The sequence below is a fragment of the Perca flavescens genome, chromosome 8, assembly GCF_004354835.1.
Source record: "Perca flavescens isolate YP-PL-M2 chromosome 8, PFLA_1.0, whole genome shotgun sequence".
NCBI lineage: Eukaryota > Metazoa > Chordata > Actinopteri > Perciformes > Percidae > Perca > Perca flavescens.
The window spans coordinates 20,687,523-20,705,653 of NC_041338.1; the positions used below are offsets into that span (position 1 = coordinate 20,687,523).

The following is an 18,131-nucleotide window of genomic DNA, read 5'->3' on the forward strand; positions in this document are numbered from 1 at the left end:
TGAGAATGGACTTTTCGCTAAAGTAGGAGACATGTTTTATCTAGTTAAACTTAAATATATTTAGATTTGGAGGTAGGAGGCATAGATGTGATTTTAAGATTTTTTTTTAATTTTTTTTGCTACATCACATCATGAAGGTTATAATGTAGATTCAACTTTATCATTTTGGAGGCTGTAGTTTGTGATGCTTCTGAACTGTATTGCATGTTTCTATTATTTTGTCCACGCCACTGGGGGTAGGTTAAATAAGAAACACCTCCCTGTACTGTATAATGTAATACAGTTAAACAACACAAACTATAGCCTCCAAAATAAAATAAAGTTGAGTCAACAACTCTCTACGTTATAAGCTTCATGACAGTAGGATTTATTGCAGGACTGTTGTATTAGACTGCGTCAGCTTTAGCTAGTTGTACCTGATAAACTGGCCACTAATATGTCTGTCTGGTTTACAAAGTGAAAACGCCCAAAATCCACCCCAAATAGGGACTTACCATCTCCAAAAGAAAACACTGTTCACAAACTGCTCCAAACAGCTCTATTGTAGTCCAGCCTTTACTTCCGTGACGACCGTGCGTCACTTTGTAACACACGTTATAATGCTCGCCTAGCTGCTAGCGTGGCACTCCCTCATACTCTGCTTCTGACTAGCTAGTTGTGCTTACCTAGTTACTGCGCATGTGCAACTCCCAACAAAGACTGAACAGAAGTGTGATGCCTCACTGTAGCTAAAACAGAGAGCTCAACACACAGGGTGAAAAGAGGAGCTGCAGCAATGTGCAGTACAACAAAAATATTTTTTTGAAAATCAAACCATGTAAACCTATTCTGGTACAATCTCTAAATACAATTATGAAACTGAAAATGAGCATAATATGATCACTTTAAAAGACAAAATTAACTTGTTTCTGGTCTTAAAAATTAATTTTCTGTTTCCGGTTCACTGGCTGATTAAGGAACATGAAATGATGTTGTGGTTGACATGCCACTAACCTGACTGTCAGCACTGGATTTACATTAATGTAATAAGAATCATCCACCTGACAACTCGGTTCACTGAGTTTACATGTGGAACAAATTGGGAAGCCGCTGTGAATGGCAGATGCGTTGCATACTGACAATACAGTTGGCAACTTCCTTGGAGTTCTTGGAGCGGCTTTGGCAGAAAAACAGTCTGGGTGTGTCAATATGTAAAACATCTGGAAGTTTAGATCAACACAATACACTAATCAAAGCAGCAGTTACTTTGAAAATGAATTTATTTATTAATACAGTGGTATACTTAGAAATGTATCGCAAAGGAAAAAAAAGTTCAACTGAAGAAAAATCTAAATAAATAAAACAAATGTCAGCCACACGGGAAAATAAACTAGTGTTGGGTTGAAGCAGTGTTATCATATCAAAAGAAAATAGTACTGATGTGCCATAATAAATTGTCTATTAGTACAAAAATACATTTCAGGGCACACAATACAGCATCCAGTATCACAAATAAAGGAAGGGACCACTCTTCACAGCAGACCCCCTCAAGTACATCTTTTAAAATCATTTAAACCAAGCACTTCTCTATTTTGTAAATAAGAATAAAAAGTTTTCTGACTGTTAAAAATGCCTTAAGTAGTGTGTGTAGATGTTGGTAGAAAAGTCAGACTTATTACTGCTTATGTCAGTTCCAAGGCTCAGGGGTATAACCAGAATACAAACATAACCAATGTAACTGCTTTCTCTTTTTAAACAAACATTTTCTCTTTTATACAAAATAACAAAGATGTACAAAAGTTCATTTACAGAGAACCAAGGCCATATACTAGCAATATGTACAGCCACAATTTAAACATCTTCTAGCTTTTTGTATTTCCTCAGACTTCATATGCATAGCAGTAAAAGAAAGCATACCTTTTCATCAGCCTCAATTATTCTCGTGTGCTAAATCCAAGTTCACTGTTCATGAGAAAATGCAAAGACGTTTTCTTTCGTAGTGATCGCTATAACTGAAGGATCCAATGTTTTAAAGTTTCACTGAAAAGTTAATATGCAGATAAGGCATCACTGCTTGCAGTGTACGATGGGATTTTCATGTGTTGAACTTAGTAGTAGCAGGCTTCTGGACCTGAGTCATAGCACATGCATAGATCTCTAGACAGCAGGAGTTTGTAAAATCAAGTCAGTATATTTATCTACGGTAAAACATTGCTACAAAACATCAGTTTTAAACAGAGAGAGCCCCGGTAGAACAAACGGGCGACTGATACTAATCCTTCATTCTTCTTTATTATTTTTTTCATCTTTGCGATGCCTACTGTACGTCTTCCTTCATGAGTTGGGCTCAGCATTTCTCAAGTCCTCAGAGATCCTTCATGAGTGAAACGCATGACCACAGAACTCACAAACAAAAGTTTTGCATATACCAACTTTGCTGTTTGTGAGTGTTATTTTTTTTTTACAGTAGGCAAAACTCCCATTGCAATATTAAACAAGTTTCCAAAATTCTCCTTTTTCTTGCACCGCTCTGACCTTTTACAAAATTAGCTAAAAATGTCAAAACGGATTATTCAGTCTGTGGCACTGGTCATGCATTCCAACTTCAGTTCCTTTGTTTAAATAACTTGTTTTAATCTTTATTTTTTGCAAGCCTTGAAAGCACCGGAAAAAAGAAAGAAAGAAAAGAACAAGAGTACAGCGTTGGGGATGCTGGACTCCTCCGACTCTCCTTTTCTGTGTGTAGTTTTTTTTTTTTTTTTTAATTTGTAAATACTTCATCGAGCATCGTGCACCCCGCCACGGTGGAGGGAGTACGGCAGGGGCAACTGAGGTCCCCTGTTTATCACATTCAGTAACAGGCCAGCTGTCGCCCTCTTCAGAAGTGGTCAATGAGCACAGACACACAGTTTGCACCCACCAGGTAGTTTGGGTCTCCAGGGAGAGATTTGTTCTGCCAGGTTTTGGGATCACCTGCAGGAAATAAGAGACATGATATCAGCTGCTGGAGCACCTCCCTTTCTATTTAAAATACAGGAAAAAACACAGTAGATGCTTAAAACAAGATTTTTTTTTTCGATAGATGTATCATAAATAAAAAAAGTCTCAATAAGAACATGTGTGACTGATGATGATTTAATGCATACATTAAAGCAGGAAAGGAATTCCCGCTGCTTACTATGAGGTTATGGGATTAGTTAATGCTTAATGGATCATTTAAATGATAGGATACCAAATTAGCTAGAATCTAGTTCCATAGAAAAAGGGCATCTGATCAGCCTCTCTGAAAGCACAGCAGCACTGGTTCTCATAAAAATACGCAGCTGCTTTTGGTGGTCAGATGTAAAAATCTACATGTTGCTACACGACGCAACAGCCTTTGTTTATCTCAATGAGGCTGGTGGCTCGAGGCTATCTTAGCTGCTACTAGCACACAGTAACTTGAGTTGCATTGTGGGTAACATAAGCACCAGGTTTTGACAGGGAAGAAGAATGTGTGGAATAGAAAAACGACGTTATCTCTGCAGCATCATAGATCACCATAATGTAGGTGTACCCAATAAAGTGATCACTGAGCTTAAATAAGACACAAAGTTTCACACAAGATCACCATTACAGTACAAGTTACCTGGTTCAATTCTGTCCCCTCAAATAAAGTCATGATACTAATTTACAAACAATTACCTAATTTATATCCACTTTAAGTATAAATAGGCATTCATTAAAGATTCACTAATCATATAAACCAATAGTGAAATGATAAATTCATAAGATATATAAATCTATAACATGCTGCTTTTCAAAATACTTAATGGTCATGTTAAACAATAGTATACATGTAAAAGGCATTCAAGGCTGGAAGTAATGATTATTTTAATTACAGATAAATCTGCTGATTATTGTCAATTAATTGTTTGGTCTATAAAAAGGACAGAAAATAGTGAAAAATAGCCATCACTAGTCACTTGATATAGCTTGTTTTGGCTGATCAACAGTCAAAAACCCACCGGCATTCAGTTTACTACCATATAAGACAAAGAAAAGTAGCAACAATTAAGGAGCTGGAAGTTATGTAATGTCTGACATTTTCTGTTGACTGGCTCAAATCTATTATTCAACTAAATGTTTCTGTTCTAATGGTATTGTACTGTGTGGAAGCCCACATTTAGAGAAAAACAAGGCTCTTCAGTTTACATTATGCATTAAAATAAAAAATCAACTCAAATCTTCAAACAGCACATGCATGAAGAAGAAGAGAGGGGAATACAGAAAACAGATGAGATGATTAAAATGAGTCAGAAAGAAACTCTCCTCTCTAATCACAAAAGCCAGCCCAAAGACCCCAAAAGGACAGAGGACAGCGTACCCGACGAGGAGTCGGAGGATTTTAGAGCAAAAGACCAACCATCAGGGGTCATAGACGCACAGTGAGGTAAGCGCAGCTCCACCGGCTTCAGGAACTTGAGTCCATGGGGGCCACACATCACCAGCGGACTAAGCAGCGTTTCTCCTGCACGGATACACAACAAGATTTAAATTCCATGACTTAAACATGCAGGAATTAATCCGCACAAAGGGATTATTTATTACCCAATCAGGAGGCAAAATGGATTCTGTTCCCAGGCCTTCATGGTGAATGAGAATTAACTGTTAACCGACTTGCCAGGTTAATTAAATTACCATACTCCCCTGGTGCTTGATGTTAATTAAAATTAATCCTCTAAATATAACTTTCTAACTGCATAACCACTGTCTTGCCTGTAAATCAGCTATTTATTTAGTTCTCTCTCTTTAGGGCTTTTATAGCCCCCGTTCATACTTCTTCTCATAAAGATAGGGTCATTCTTTTGTTTCCTTGTACAGCAGCATCAATGTGAAGTGTAAACTGTAGTTAGTCAAAGATATATAAAATATTAGATCATGTAGTCAAAATCAAATCTACAATTATCCAATAAAATGTACTGCTGAAACTTTATCCTGATTCATTTAAAAAACATGTACATGTATTAGGGGTGGGCCTCCCGATACGATATCATCACGATACTTATGTCACGATACGATATTGCAATTTTAAACATATTATATAATATTATATACATTATAAAATATAATATTCTGCGATACCTTGTAATTTATTACCTTTATTCCAACTTCAAATTTTTCCAAAATTTCAAATGATGTCCCCTAAAGGAAATATCTGTTTTATCTATTTCTCTGTTTGTTCATCTCACTTCAATTTTATTGCTGCAAAAATGGGACTGTCAAGCAGACAAACTGACCAATACATATATAATAATAGATCAATCTGTGTATCGATACAGTATTGCCACGGAAAATATCCCGATACTGTGCTGTACTGACTTTTTCCCCCCACCCCTAACATGTATGCAGTGAAATCCTACATTAGCTCTAAAACTAGAAAGTCACAAACTCCCTTTTTTACAGCAGTTATTATATAACTTCAAGGGTTTTTTTCTCTCAGATGTAGTTTGTTTCAGGATATAAAGAAAGGACCGACCTTTCTCCTTGTCGAGGGGGGGCAGGATGCTGTTGTCCCGGCACACCTTGAAGTAAATCTCCTGCTCTACGCTCTCGGGGATGGCACCCTGGGGGATGATGATGCTGACACCCGTCTCGATGGAGCTCAGGACCCCTCCGTTACAGTTGAAGATCCCCCGGGCGGTGGCCACCACTGTGTGTCCTTCATCCTCGTCGTCATCGTCCAGCGTGCTGGGGCTGAGGGACGGAGGCACAGAAGTCAGCATCATCAGTCAAAACAGTGTAGGCAGACAATAATGAACAGCAGAGGACACAAGAACAAACCCCCTGTGAACAAACAAGTCTCTTTCTGTCTTTCAGCAGCTCAGTAATTACCCTCAAAGAACTTCCTGCTGCTGTTGAATGGGAAAATATGAGTTTCTCACCTTACAGGGATGGCCCTGGGGATGGCATTGATGTTATTGTGCTGGTATTTGGGCCTGTTGTCCATAGTGCGCGTGAAGGTGTCCAGGCCACTGTCGTGATCCATGGGCTGTGGTGACAGCTGAGGCTTCCCACCGCTGTTGCTCACCACAGTGGGCTTACTGAGGAGGTCCGTCTTCACCTGTGTGTCGTTGGGCAGCAGGTTGTGGTTGAACTTGGGGCTCTCAAACTTGCGCTCAAAGGGCCGGGCTGAGCTGGTGTACGGTTTGGGGACGTAGCGGTTATAGCTAGTTGGAGCAGGAGCACCCAGCGTCTTAGGGGGTGCAGCATCGGTGCCGTTGACCGGGAATTTGTCGGGGAGGCCCCTCGGGGGCAGGTAGCCACCTGGTGCGGGTTCGTCCCTGCTGGCCGGCCAGAGAGCTGGGAGCTCGGGTTTAGGATTGGGTGAATTCAACGGCTCGGGTATGGAGTTCACTGGAAACGTATGAAGGAAGATACAGTCACAAAATACAGTCTTTGCCAAACTATTATATTCTTTCACCTTAGATTTTTTTGGTTAAGGCTTTCGTTGCATTGACAACATTATATTTAATTATATATTATAATTTAAAGGGGTGATAGAACGCAAAACCGATTATACATTTTGGTGGGTAAATAGGACATACATAGAACATCAAAATCCCAATGACACCTCTTTCCTCTGCAAATCTCACAATTTGAAACTGCCTCTGAAAACGGGCAAATCCCAACGAGCTCCTCCTCATTTGGCTCTTGTCACTAGTCTTTGTCACGCCCTTCTTATATACTGTCTATGGTCACGCCCCAACATTTACATAGGCTACACAACTGACCTGAGATCAGGTAGTATTCTGAATCTAGGTCGCACAGATCTCTGCTATTCCATTACAAAATTCACTTCTGAAACTTTTTTATGCGAGAAATCAACTATGTAAAACTCAAATATGGGCCGTTTTACGAAAATTGATGGCTAATTGCAATGTGTGTCGGAGTTCAGCGGCCGGTGCTGCTGCAAATGTTAGCTAAGCTTTGTAAGACCTGTTGGTAGCTTTGATATACATGTCGTGACGAAATTCAAAGTGTAAATATACTATAGTTCTGCCGAAAGTGTAGCTAGCTAGCCGCTATCTTTACCCATTGGATTGAATGGGACACATAGCTAGCTAACTGCTCCTCCTAACAAGACCCCTCACGTTCACAAAAACGCCTTGGGGTAGCTGTGATATAAGTGCTGTGACGAAATTTATACTGTAAATATATTATAGTTATGCCGGCAGCCGCCCAGCTCCGCGGAGCCCCGGTAGTGCAGTAATCCACAAACTGTGACTTTGCCCTGGGTATGGAGCCCAGCTGGCTGCCGCTTTCTCGTCAGACTGTGTGGAGCTCCTAACGTCTGACACGTCTTACCAAATTTGCAATTAGCCATAAATCTTTCGCAAAACGGCCCATATTTGAGCTTTATATAGTTGATTTCTTGCATTAAAAAAGTCTCAGAAGTGAATTTGGTAATGAAACATTGCAGTCTGAAATATGAGACCTACTGTCTCATCTCCAATGTGTGTGTATGGGGATTCTCTCAACCAATCAGCGTGCAGCTCATCTAAATATTCATGAGCATACCATATTTGGAAGAAAAGCTCTTGTTAGAAATAGGGCCAAAACACAGGGATGCATAAGGGCCAATAAAATATCAACCAGGCCATTTTCAGCCCAACCAATGTTACATACCCTATTAGGAGACCTTAAGGAACAGTGTGAAATACCCTATATAATCATACTATCACCCCTTTAAGGCTTCACCTTGGGCTTAAAGGAAATTGTGAAGAACATTTTATAGACCAAAAGATGAATTGATCAATTGAAAAAGGAATTGGCAGATTAATCAATAATAAAAAAAAATACGCCTTAGTCGCAGCCCTGAACAGTAGAAGCGACACATCTTTGTATCTCTAAAATGTCAATAATGTACACTAGATAAGTACATGATGAAGAGAGTCAGGTAGGAAAAGTAGCAAAAGCTTACCGTCATTGGGGCTGATCTTGGGCAGTGTGTTGGGTGGGATGGCAGACACGGGGGGCCCATACTGTGATGATGGGCTGATTTGGGGAAGGGGTTCATATCTTTTTTCCACTGGACTAACCTTCTCTACAGACTCAACTCTGCAGTAGGTAGACACAAACAATACAGTTAACAAAAACAATAATGAGTCTGCAGCTGGTGTAACTAAAGAGCTCAGGGGTCTCATTTATAAATGTGGCGTACACGCAAAACGGGGCTGAAAATGTGCGTACGCCACTTCCTGCGCAAAGGTTGTGATTTATAAAAATCAAACTTGGGAGAACGTGCGGTCCTCCACGCAAACTCTGACCCATACGTACGCACACTTTGGAGACAAATGGGAACTGGCGACGCACATGGTGAGGTGGTGAACTGAAGTCAGACTGCAGAAAGTAAATGTGGGAATAACAATAACTTGTAATATTTTCAAGAATTGATGCCTCACGCACATTTCTTCACTCCATATCATCCACATTACCATGAAGATTAAATCCAGGAGTGTTATTTGCGCTTGTACTAAGTGATACTTGTTCCATAAACACCTTGTAAAATCAAACTCAGATCTTAAATCAAAATTCGTTCTCAATATTTAATCTGCGCTGTCTCACAGTCACATTGTCCGCTACAGAGCGCAGGAGGAGATGGCCCGACTGCATGGAATACAGGATAGCATCAAATACCCTAGCATTAGACAAGGGCAGAACACAGTATAAATAACTAAATATCTGTCTTTAATACTGTGCATATATCATCAAATGTCAAAGTCTGGAAATACAGCCATTAAGCTCTCGCTAAATCGTTGCACTTAATGTCCTTGTTATCGGTCCGAACATTAATACTGTTCGTGACAAAACCTGCGTGAAGAAAAGTGTGTTTGCCTATAATACATTCATTTTCAAATTGTATCTCGGGGTGGGGGATACCACTAGTTGATGCTGTGATTTTGGCAAGGTGTCTACAATCACAAATTGTTGTAAACATAAATACTGCGGTGACCCCCGCGCGTAATGCTGCATGATGGCACTGCAGGAGGACTACGCCAATGGAAGAAACAGGAGAGAAAGAGGCTTCAGGGACCATGACGATGACTGGCTATTATGCCAATTTAAATTCCCTAAAGCTGCGCTCTTGGATCTATGAACTGAATTGGGTCCAGTAGAGAGGGCAATGTGCCGGAACCGTGCCATCCCGGTCTAAATACAGGTCCTCGCCACTCTGAGTGCAACCGGCTGTTTCCAGAGGGAAATGTCAGACAGCTAAGTGTTTTTTTATATATAAATATTATATATAATCTTCAACTTTATCACTATGACTTGTTTGAATATAATATTCTGTTAAATCTAGGTCTGGTATATCGGAGCTGTCCCAGAGTGCCGTAATGCCTGCCGTTTTGGAAGGTATTATTAATATAGGTAGTCTATAGATCAAGGTTTCCCTACACTGCGAGAAGAGGCCGAAATTATAATTCAATTTGCAGCAATTCCTGAACGTCTGAGAAGTTTTTTGCCTTTTCTCCGCCAGTCATGATTCGGCATAACGAAAGAACAACTGCCAGGGTCATTAACCTACTGATCATCATTCGTGAGGTGCTTTGCATTGACTATTTATGGTTAAAAATGGGTGTGTACAGGGCGTATAAGAGGCTGATCCACGTACGCACACTTGTGGATAATCTGTGATTTATAAAGGGAACATTGCTTACAGGTGTGCGTACACACAGTTATATAAAATCAGAATTGCCATTTTGGGCTTTTGGCCACGCGTACACTTTTAGTAAGGATCTTACGCACAGTTTTATAAATGAGACCCCAGGAGTTGTGTACATCAGCAACCAGTGCTGACATGAAGTGTGCAGTTATACCTGTTGTATGGGTAGGATAGTTGAGCTGGTTTGGGCAGATCGTGGAAGCGGTTCATGCCAGGACTGGGTTGGCCCATGGCCTTGCTGTCAAAGCTACGGCGATCAAAGTAGGACAACTGCTTCCTGTAGTACTCCTCATCCTCATCTGGGTCATAGTGGTTGGAACGCACAACATCATCCAGGGGTTTAGAATGTGGCTTCTGTGGCTCAGGGGCCCTGGAGAGGAAGCAAAAAAGAAACAAGTAAAACAGCTGCAGAGATTTAAACAGTAGGGACAGACAGTAGGATTGGCCCGCTGGACAACGTTCTGATGAAAGAAACCTCATAAATCCTAATTGCCATTTCAGTCTTGATGATGCTAACAGTGCGCTCATTTGAAGACGAGTCAATGACATGAAGTTATGTTTGAAAACAATCTGAATATCCCAGACAAGGTGAAGAGCTCACACGGACACTGAGACTAGTGCTGACCTTCTCACAGCAGGGAGAAATCAGCAGCAGGGATCAAAGCAAAGGAAGTATATTGCCAGAATAAGCCTGACAAGCCGGACATCCAGCGTCAGGCTTCGCCCATTCCCTGCTGGTATCTGTGTGTTAAAATCCCTTTCGCTATGGGAAACAACAAAGGCTACACGCCACAAATAGCAAAGTTTGGAAAGAAAATTGAATCATGCAATAAGGCAGGTCTGCTTGGTTCTTTTGGGGAATGATTGTAAAGATTTACAAAGAATATGTTTACATCATTTACTCTCTAACTGGGACGTTTTAAGACCGATTGTCAGGGATTGCTACGGACTAAGTTCACATTGCAATACACTGGTAAAAGCAAATTATGTTTTACCATGTATCCAGCTAATTTAAATAGCTCACATTACTATATTGTGTGTACAGTTAACTGCATGTGGCGTTTTCTTTTGCAGGGTGCAAATGTTCCACCAAAACAAGTTCCTTCCCGAGACAATTTTGCAGAGCTGCCGTCGTTGCGTCCGGAGCTTAGCGCAGCCCAAAAGGATTGTGATTGGTTTAAGTAAATGCAAACAACCCAGAGTGTTTTTTCCTCCTTTCCTAGAAAGTATCTGTGATGTAGCCAGACCCTACTCCACAGTGCTGTGGAGATAGGTCTGGCAATGGGAGACTATGATGTTCCTAATGACCATGCTTGGCCTTTGGATGCCTTTCGTGTCTTTGCACACTGAACCAGAATATGGCATGCTGCACAGTGACTTGTGTCCACTAGGTGGAGCTCAAACAGCAATAAATAAATTCCAATGAATCCTTAGCAAGGATCTCAGAGTTGTCCTTCAATCACCTACTCTGCAGCCTGGGGTGCTGTAATGAGGACTACATACCTATAGGTGGATTTCTCTTGCTCCAGGTTGCTGAGGGAATTGGCTTTGAGGACTGGGCCAGGTGCACTTACAGGTTTAGGAACATCTGCAGGCTGAAAAGCAAAAGGAAGGGCATCTCTTCAGTGCTTCTTGCATCTGATACAGATTTTGTTCACATGAATGGATTGCATGCACATAGATATCTAGCCTGACATCTTACAGGCCACACAATTACAAAAAGTAATAGTAAGAGTATTTTACTAAAACAAGCTTGCAGTTTCAAGTCTCAAGACTCATTCTGCAGTTTTTTGACTGATGCATCTGTAGTTTGTGAAAATACCATTTGGCCTCTGTGGAGCTTTTTGGTTATCTTGTGCTGCTTTGAAATACTTAAATATCCAGGTAGAAATTGTTAAACATCTTTAATAGGTAAGAAAGGCTCCTTTCTGACATTTAACCTAACATGAACCATTATGGTTCTAGTTCATTTTAGGTTAAGTTTCTTGTTAAGCTTTAGGTATTTATGTTTTTATTATTCTATTTTCTTATCTACCTCTTTGAGTGTTTGACATGGATGCAATTTTCCATTTGGAAACTACTCTAACTACGTTAGCAATCTTTGTTAGCAATCCTTATAACTGTGATGAAGTTACTTTGGACTGTATAGCATAAATAGCACAGGTTTGACCCATTGAGGTGACAGCTGTACACCTCTGTGAAGAACTTACCCTGAGTGCTGATTCTCCGCCTTCTTTAGCCCTGTCCATAGAAACCGACCGTTTATTCTCAAACATCTTGACTCTGTTCAGCACCGACTGCGGTTTCATGGCCGGGTCCTCGTCCAGGTCTTCCCGTGGCGGAGGAGGGAGGGGTTTGGAGCCCGGAGTGATCGCTGGCTCACCTGGAGATTGCAGGGTCTCTGGTTTAGGGAGGGGAATTGTAGGTTCAGAGTTCATCATAGGGTCATGCATCCCTGTCTTAAAACCCCTGTTTGGAGGCCCAGAAATGTAGGTGGGCCTCAGACCAGAGTCACTGTAATACTGCTTTGGGGGCTCCGGCGATCGAGGTGAATTAATGGGAAAGCCGTGAGGTTCTGCCTCATAAGGAGAGCGGGCATCATAGCCAGCTGGGGGTGGGGGTTCATCATAACGAATGGGCCCAGGTTTACTATGGCGTCGTCTGCCATCATAGCCCACTGGTGGGGCCTCATCGTAGCGCGGCTGAGGGGGGCTGTAGTCCCTCCCTGGTCCGTCGTCGTAGGGGGATCGTGGGTTGTAGCCCATGGGTTGCTGGTGGCCCGGCTGGTACCCTGCGGGCTGGGAGGATGAGGTCTGCTGGTCATAGGGGGGCCACTGTTCGTTGTAATGAGGCACACGGTTGTCGTAGTGCAGGTGTGAGTCAGTGTTGTGAGGCTTTGGTTCTGTGTAGCCGCCTCCATTGTATCCGTAAGGCGGGTGGTCATATTCACGGTATGGCTGTTTGTCCTGGTACGGCGGCTGGTGACTGTAGCTCAAAGACTGCTTCAGGCCATGGTTGATTCGCACAGGGTCCTCCATATTGTACAGATCTTTCTTGTACATCTGTGAAGAAACACAGAATGAATACATCCATTATATCGACATTATTTTGAGCTTTTAACCACCAGGTTGGAGGACATAATGCAGTCAGGGTAAAATGCTTTCCCAACACCAGATTAAGAATAATTTAAAGATTAAATTCAATACTGGAATATAAACTGAAACCTTGAAGAACTGAACATGTATAACACTGACCAAATCATTACAAAATAAATCCTTCTACCATTTAATTAAATAAAGGTAAATTCAAAGTGCAATTACACAAGCAAACCTTTGTCCGTTATTCAAAAAGTGTTCTGAATGCCTGTTTGACAAGATGCCTCTCAAGAATGATGATAATAATCCATATGGACACAGCTGGGTTTTACACAGTAACACATTTTATAAATAGGGAACTAACAAGCATTTTGCACATTTCTGAAAGGCCTCATTTCAAACATATGATGTGTAGCCTGTAGACAGCAAATTTTGTTAAAGTACTTCCTATGGAGGAGGATTCATTTGTTGACATCTACTCAGGACAAAACTACTAAACAGAAGACACAATGCAGTGTGTTGATCTGCTGATCTAAGTTTTTTTTCCCATAGGGTGAAATGCTTGATAGAAATCATTACCAAGAGTACTGTCTGCAGGTTAGCTTTCATCATGCAACAAACATTCAGTTTGCATCTAGTGCAACGTCAAACTACTGGCACTACAACAGACGACACATTACGATGCCACTGTAAGTGCTACTATCGTTCATCTACAGAACAGAGTTAAAGCTGAAAGGAACCCAAAAAACATTAGGAGCCATGCAAAGGAAGTAAAAGGCAACAGTTAGGGCTGGTTGTGGATGTCTTCACCCTGGTCAAAGACTCAGATGTGCCAGTCCTTCTGGTCTCCCAGCCCACTGTGGTGCATGTGGACTAGTCTGTCGCACATTTTCTCTGGGAGCCAGAGGCACACAGTGGGCTCAGTGAGTCACACAGTGTGGGCATGTCATGCAGAGAGCGAGTGGAAAGCATGTGCGAGAAGACAGGCAGTTAAAACAGCAGGCTGGGGCCCAGGCCCGGTCCAAGAGGCTGGTGCAACAGCGGGTACCTTTGGTTCTGGACCAGGCGGTCCAGACGGGTGGGGTTCATGTGGTGGTGGTGGGGGCTGAATAAGCTCAGGGGCAGGGCTGGGGCTGCTAAGTGAGTCAGCCTGAGGAGCTGCGGCTGCAGCAGGCGGCTCCTCAAGGTGCATACCCTCAAGCTGTACAGGCTGCTCAACAGCAGGAGGCGCTACCACCGTCGGAGGCAACGAGGGCATGGGCAGAGCAGCCTCATCTTGCTGTGAAGTATTGTTAAGAGACATTTATAACACAGCCCGCCTAAGGCACACAAAGTACAGCTCACCGCAACACCATGATCTTCTTCCTTACACTGAATCAGTTTTACACCAGCCAGAGAATGTGGTTAGTAGATAACATACCAGTAGCTTCTAAATTACTTATTACCAGTTTATTACTTAGCAAAGGACATTTAATCTTAACAAAGGTCAGGACACAACACTGAACACAAAGGAGCTATTCCTCAGCTCTGCAGTACTTCCGGCCATTCATCCATCTCTGGAGGATGCAGCCTGCAGTGGCCTGCCTGCCAAGCTAGATATGAACTTTACCTGTTGCGGAGCGGCCATCTTGAACCCAGCAGGGTCAATGCGACTGGCTGGGTCGGGCTGCACAGGATGCTGGTATCCAGGGTAACCAGGGGTGTCCTGAATTACAGGTGGGTCTTCTCGCACAGGCTCGGAAGAGCGGGTGATGGCGGGCTCCGTGGGAAGACCCACCTCGTCGTTCAAAGTCTCGTCCAGTTCCTGGTCTGTGTACGCTCCACCCTCTGTGTCTGTGTCCTCATAGTCAGAAGTATGGCGGCTGTCCGTGCTATACATGGAGTATTCACTACCTGGCGCCGACAGGTAGGACAGACGGTCGTCGTGGATGTCCAAGTCATCCTCTGTAGTGCCATCCGCCTTAGCAGAGCAGAGAAATGATCATCTCAGTGTCGCTCAGTCAGACTAACAGGAATCAAAAAATATTGTTCAGCGAAATGGAATGAAAAAACCGTCTCTCACCTTGCCCTCTGACACCCACACCAACTGGTTCTGCTGTTGCTGGATTGTTTCTTTCAGAGCTCCATACCAGCCGTCATTCATATTGTTCAAGTTGATGGTGGCTAAAAGAGAATCATTTTTAGTCACAGTCATTTCATGAAGAATCAAACCTGTAAAAAAGACAATTTACACTCTGCACACTCACTGGTGAACAGGTGGTGATTATTCTTCCTCAGTTTGATGGCTCTCTCATAGAGCTTCCTGGCACTCTTCCTGGACTCTGGACACAGTCTGGTCCTCATGTTCTTCACACCCTGCTTAGTATCAGGATTTAGGAATACTACAATTGGATACCACTGAGCATAGTTCAGCCTGTCCACAGCGTTCGGCGTAATGTCCAGGACAGCATGTTTGTCCTTCATGAGATAACGACAGGAAAGAGGAGGTTCGTATCTCTGACAAAATCATCTAAAAACCTACAATTCTGTTTATAAGGAGGCATACTCACTCTGTCAATGATCTGCTTGATGGTGTGAAGACGGATGATTCCTGAACTACGCTGGTCTGTTCCAGCATCTCTCGGTTCACTCTCTGGAAACAAGGTTAGAGGGATTTATGAAGAAAACATTTTTAAGTACTAAAAAGTTTACTGTATGTTGATGTTCACAATCAACTGATCTACAGTGTACTGTTTATATGTGCAGTATAATACATACAAACATACTTGCTAGCTCAAAAAGATCGGGCTCTTCTCTGGAGAGCTTTTCTCGAGCAACATCAGCGATCGGCCCAAATATCACCACAGGTCTCAGGAAACCAGCTGCACAAAAGAATAAAAATATTAACAGACTCAGAATGCAGCTTCAGTCTCACACTGACATATTAGATGATTAGATTAGATGTTAGATTCCTCACCCTCTCTCAGTACAACTCTTTCATAAGCCGGGAACTTTGTTTGGACAGGCTGAGAAGAGAGGTCCTCTCTGCTTTTCCTCAGGTTCCTCTTTGAGCTGCGAAGACCACGAAACCTCCAGAAGTCAGCCCTGTCACCCCCTGCTGTTTTGGGGAGAGTGTATTGCACACTGGACAGCTGCTCCGCTCTGTTGATAAAGGGCAGAAAGAGACCATTCTTAATGTAACACAAGCTAATGGATGTGTCATAATTTTGGCACAGCTAACCTTAACTCTGCCAATACCTAAGGACAATATATGGCAATGATTATCATACCAAATTTAATATAAATAGGGGGACTGACTGTCCACTGTTGTGACAAACATTTAGCAAGCATGTCACTCTTTGAGATAACTGACAATTCAAGCCAAAGCAGACATGTGTGTCTGTCAGGATGTCCTCACCTGTTTTTGTTGGGGATGATGCCCCTCTCCACCTCTTGGTGGTTCTTGCCAATGCGAATAGCCAGCCAGGAGCCCAGTTTCCCATTGTAGAGGGTGTCCACCACACGGAACACCTCACCCTTGTTAAAGCTTAACCCATACGGAGATTCCTTCTCATACTCAAAATGAGTCCGAATGTAGAAGGAGTCGCCAACATCCGACTCCACGATCCGCCGATACACTGAACAGGAGAGAGCGAGTCAGAAACATCGGGCCAATGTGACCGATATAAATTAATCTCTTGTCTCATCTCCTTACTCACTTCACTTACCATCTTTCTTCTTCTGGGCCAGAATGGTGACCTCTTCACCCTTAGGAAGGTCAAGGAGGAACAGCACCGCCTCCTCTCGGATTATGTTTGCAAAATCTACATTATTTACCTGAAATTTTGGGAACAAAGAGGTTACTGCTTTATGCTTTTGACAAAATAACTTCCCTGTTGTTGAGTACTTCTAAGTCTAAGTAAAGGAGTAGGCTTCATTGTTCAAAGCGTGGGTGACAGGAGGTGTGAATCTCCATTTAGAGAAAGGTTTACATAGCTCTTCCTGTTCTCAGTATTGCCTGGGTAACTGCAGGTTTTACTGCACTGCAAAAACTCAAGCCATTCCTCTTTATACTTGGAAAAAGGAGGAGGAGGTACAAACAGAGAGATATATGGCTTTGAGGAAATGGGACGAACACAGCGAAAGGAAACACGGTTTTCTGTGTGTGCTCCCTCGGGGCCATTGCTAAGAGACCAGCCTGGAGGTACAGGAATTTTGGAGCTGCCAGTGTGTAAAACCATGAATAAAAAAGGGAAGAGCTTGAGGATGCATACCCCATAAAACATGGCTGTTTACAGACACTATCAGTTACCTATTGTAAAAACAAGGAGAAGAAAAAAATTATCCTTTGTGACATTTAATATCAGCTCTAAGTTTAGGAAATGTAACTCCTTGCGAACAAATTTTTACAACAACTCTTAAATTAAAAAACAACCACTTGATTTCAGCTGTCCGGTTATACACTTGCTGTGTTAAAAATAAAGTATCTCACCCTGAGAATTTGGTCGCCCTCCTCCAGGCCCTCCTTAGCAGCTGGGCTATCCTCAAGCACTCCGGCTACAAAGATGCCCACGTCATTCCCCCCAGCCAGCCGCAGCCCCACACTCTCCCCCTTCTTGAACTTCACCAGCTTCATGCTTGGCCTGAGGGAGGGGAATACAGACAATAGTTAGGCTGATTTTCTTTGACATGACAACATTTGAAGGCATTTCCCTCCTTCCAGTGCAAAATTCAATTTATGAATAGTTGAGTGACTCTTGAATGGAAGCCAGGTTTCTCTTTTGTTGGGACTGTTTACTCTTCAGTGAGATTACAGAAGATCCTACAGAACATTTTAATACATTTCAATAGTTTTGCTGAAGACAAAAATAACCACAGTAAACCGTTTGTCTCACACACAAACACTGATAGTTGTGCATCCAGTCATATTCAAAGCTGCTTATTCAAATTGCCAGCAAACAAGTGTGTGCCACAAAATACAATTTATTTTTTAACATTTAAATCTATGTCTTGTGGGAGCCAAACTAGGACAGTGGCCGTTTAAAATGTGCCTGTTTGGTAGAGCTGATTGCTTGGCCAGTGGTATTGCTGCTTGTAGCTTTCTCCAGATCCATTGTACCCCAAAATAACTTAGAGGGACCCCAAAACACTTAATATGCAACCCCACTGTATACTACTGACTTACTGTGTACTTCTTCTTCAGAAGAAAACATTGTACTACTACATTTACCTGACAGAGAAATGTTACTGGTTACGTTGCAGATTTAGATTTTACTCACAAAAACGTCACAATTTAAATGTGGAGTAGGGCTGGGCGATATGGACCAAAAGTCATATCCCGATATATTTTGGCTGAATATCGATATACGATA

At 42.3% G+C, this 18,131-nt stretch overlaps 1 protein-coding gene across 11 annotated transcripts in view; it reads right to left on the reverse strand.

The window, feature by feature from the left end:
* Window positions 1-2,736: 2,736 nt before the first annotated feature.
* Window positions 2,737-18,131, reverse strand: part of tjp1b (tight junction protein 1b) — a 37,301-nt gene continuing 21,906 nt past the window's right edge. For 6 of the 11 annotated variants that reach the window (XM_028584632.1, XM_028584633.1, XM_028584631.1 and 3 more), the window contains 18 exons: window positions 17,252-17,402; window positions 16,488-16,596; window positions 16,178-16,397; window positions 15,737-15,921; window positions 15,546-15,641; window positions 15,330-15,412; window positions 15,027-15,237; window positions 14,843-14,943; window positions 14,390-14,740; window positions 13,829-14,059; window positions 11,896-12,747; window positions 11,189-11,280; window positions 9,840-10,055; window positions 7,943-8,079; window positions 5,904-6,375; window positions 5,498-5,715; window positions 4,346-4,489; window positions 2,737-2,952 (listed from right to left, as the gene is read on the reverse strand). In XM_028584632.1, the coding sequence (XP_028440433.1) occupies window positions 2,858-2,952; window positions 4,346-4,489; window positions 5,498-5,715; window positions 5,904-6,375; window positions 7,943-8,079; window positions 9,840-10,055; window positions 11,189-11,280; window positions 11,896-12,747; window positions 13,829-14,059; window positions 14,390-14,740; window positions 14,843-14,943; window positions 15,027-15,237; window positions 15,330-15,412; window positions 15,546-15,641; window positions 15,737-15,921; window positions 16,178-16,397; window positions 16,488-16,596; window positions 17,252-17,402 (3,964 nt within the window). In that variant the 3' untranslated portion in view covers window positions 2,737-2,857. The remainder of the gene's footprint in view (window positions 2,953-4,345; window positions 4,490-5,497; window positions 5,716-5,903; window positions 6,376-7,942; window positions 8,080-9,839; window positions 10,056-11,188; window positions 11,281-11,895; window positions 12,748-13,828; window positions 14,060-14,389; window positions 14,741-14,842; window positions 14,944-15,026; window positions 15,238-15,329; window positions 15,413-15,545; window positions 15,642-15,736; window positions 15,922-16,177; window positions 16,398-16,487; window positions 16,597-17,251; window positions 17,403-18,131) is intronic. The other 5 variants (XM_028584638.1, XM_028584641.1, XM_028584637.1 and 2 more) reach the window with 3 other exon arrangements.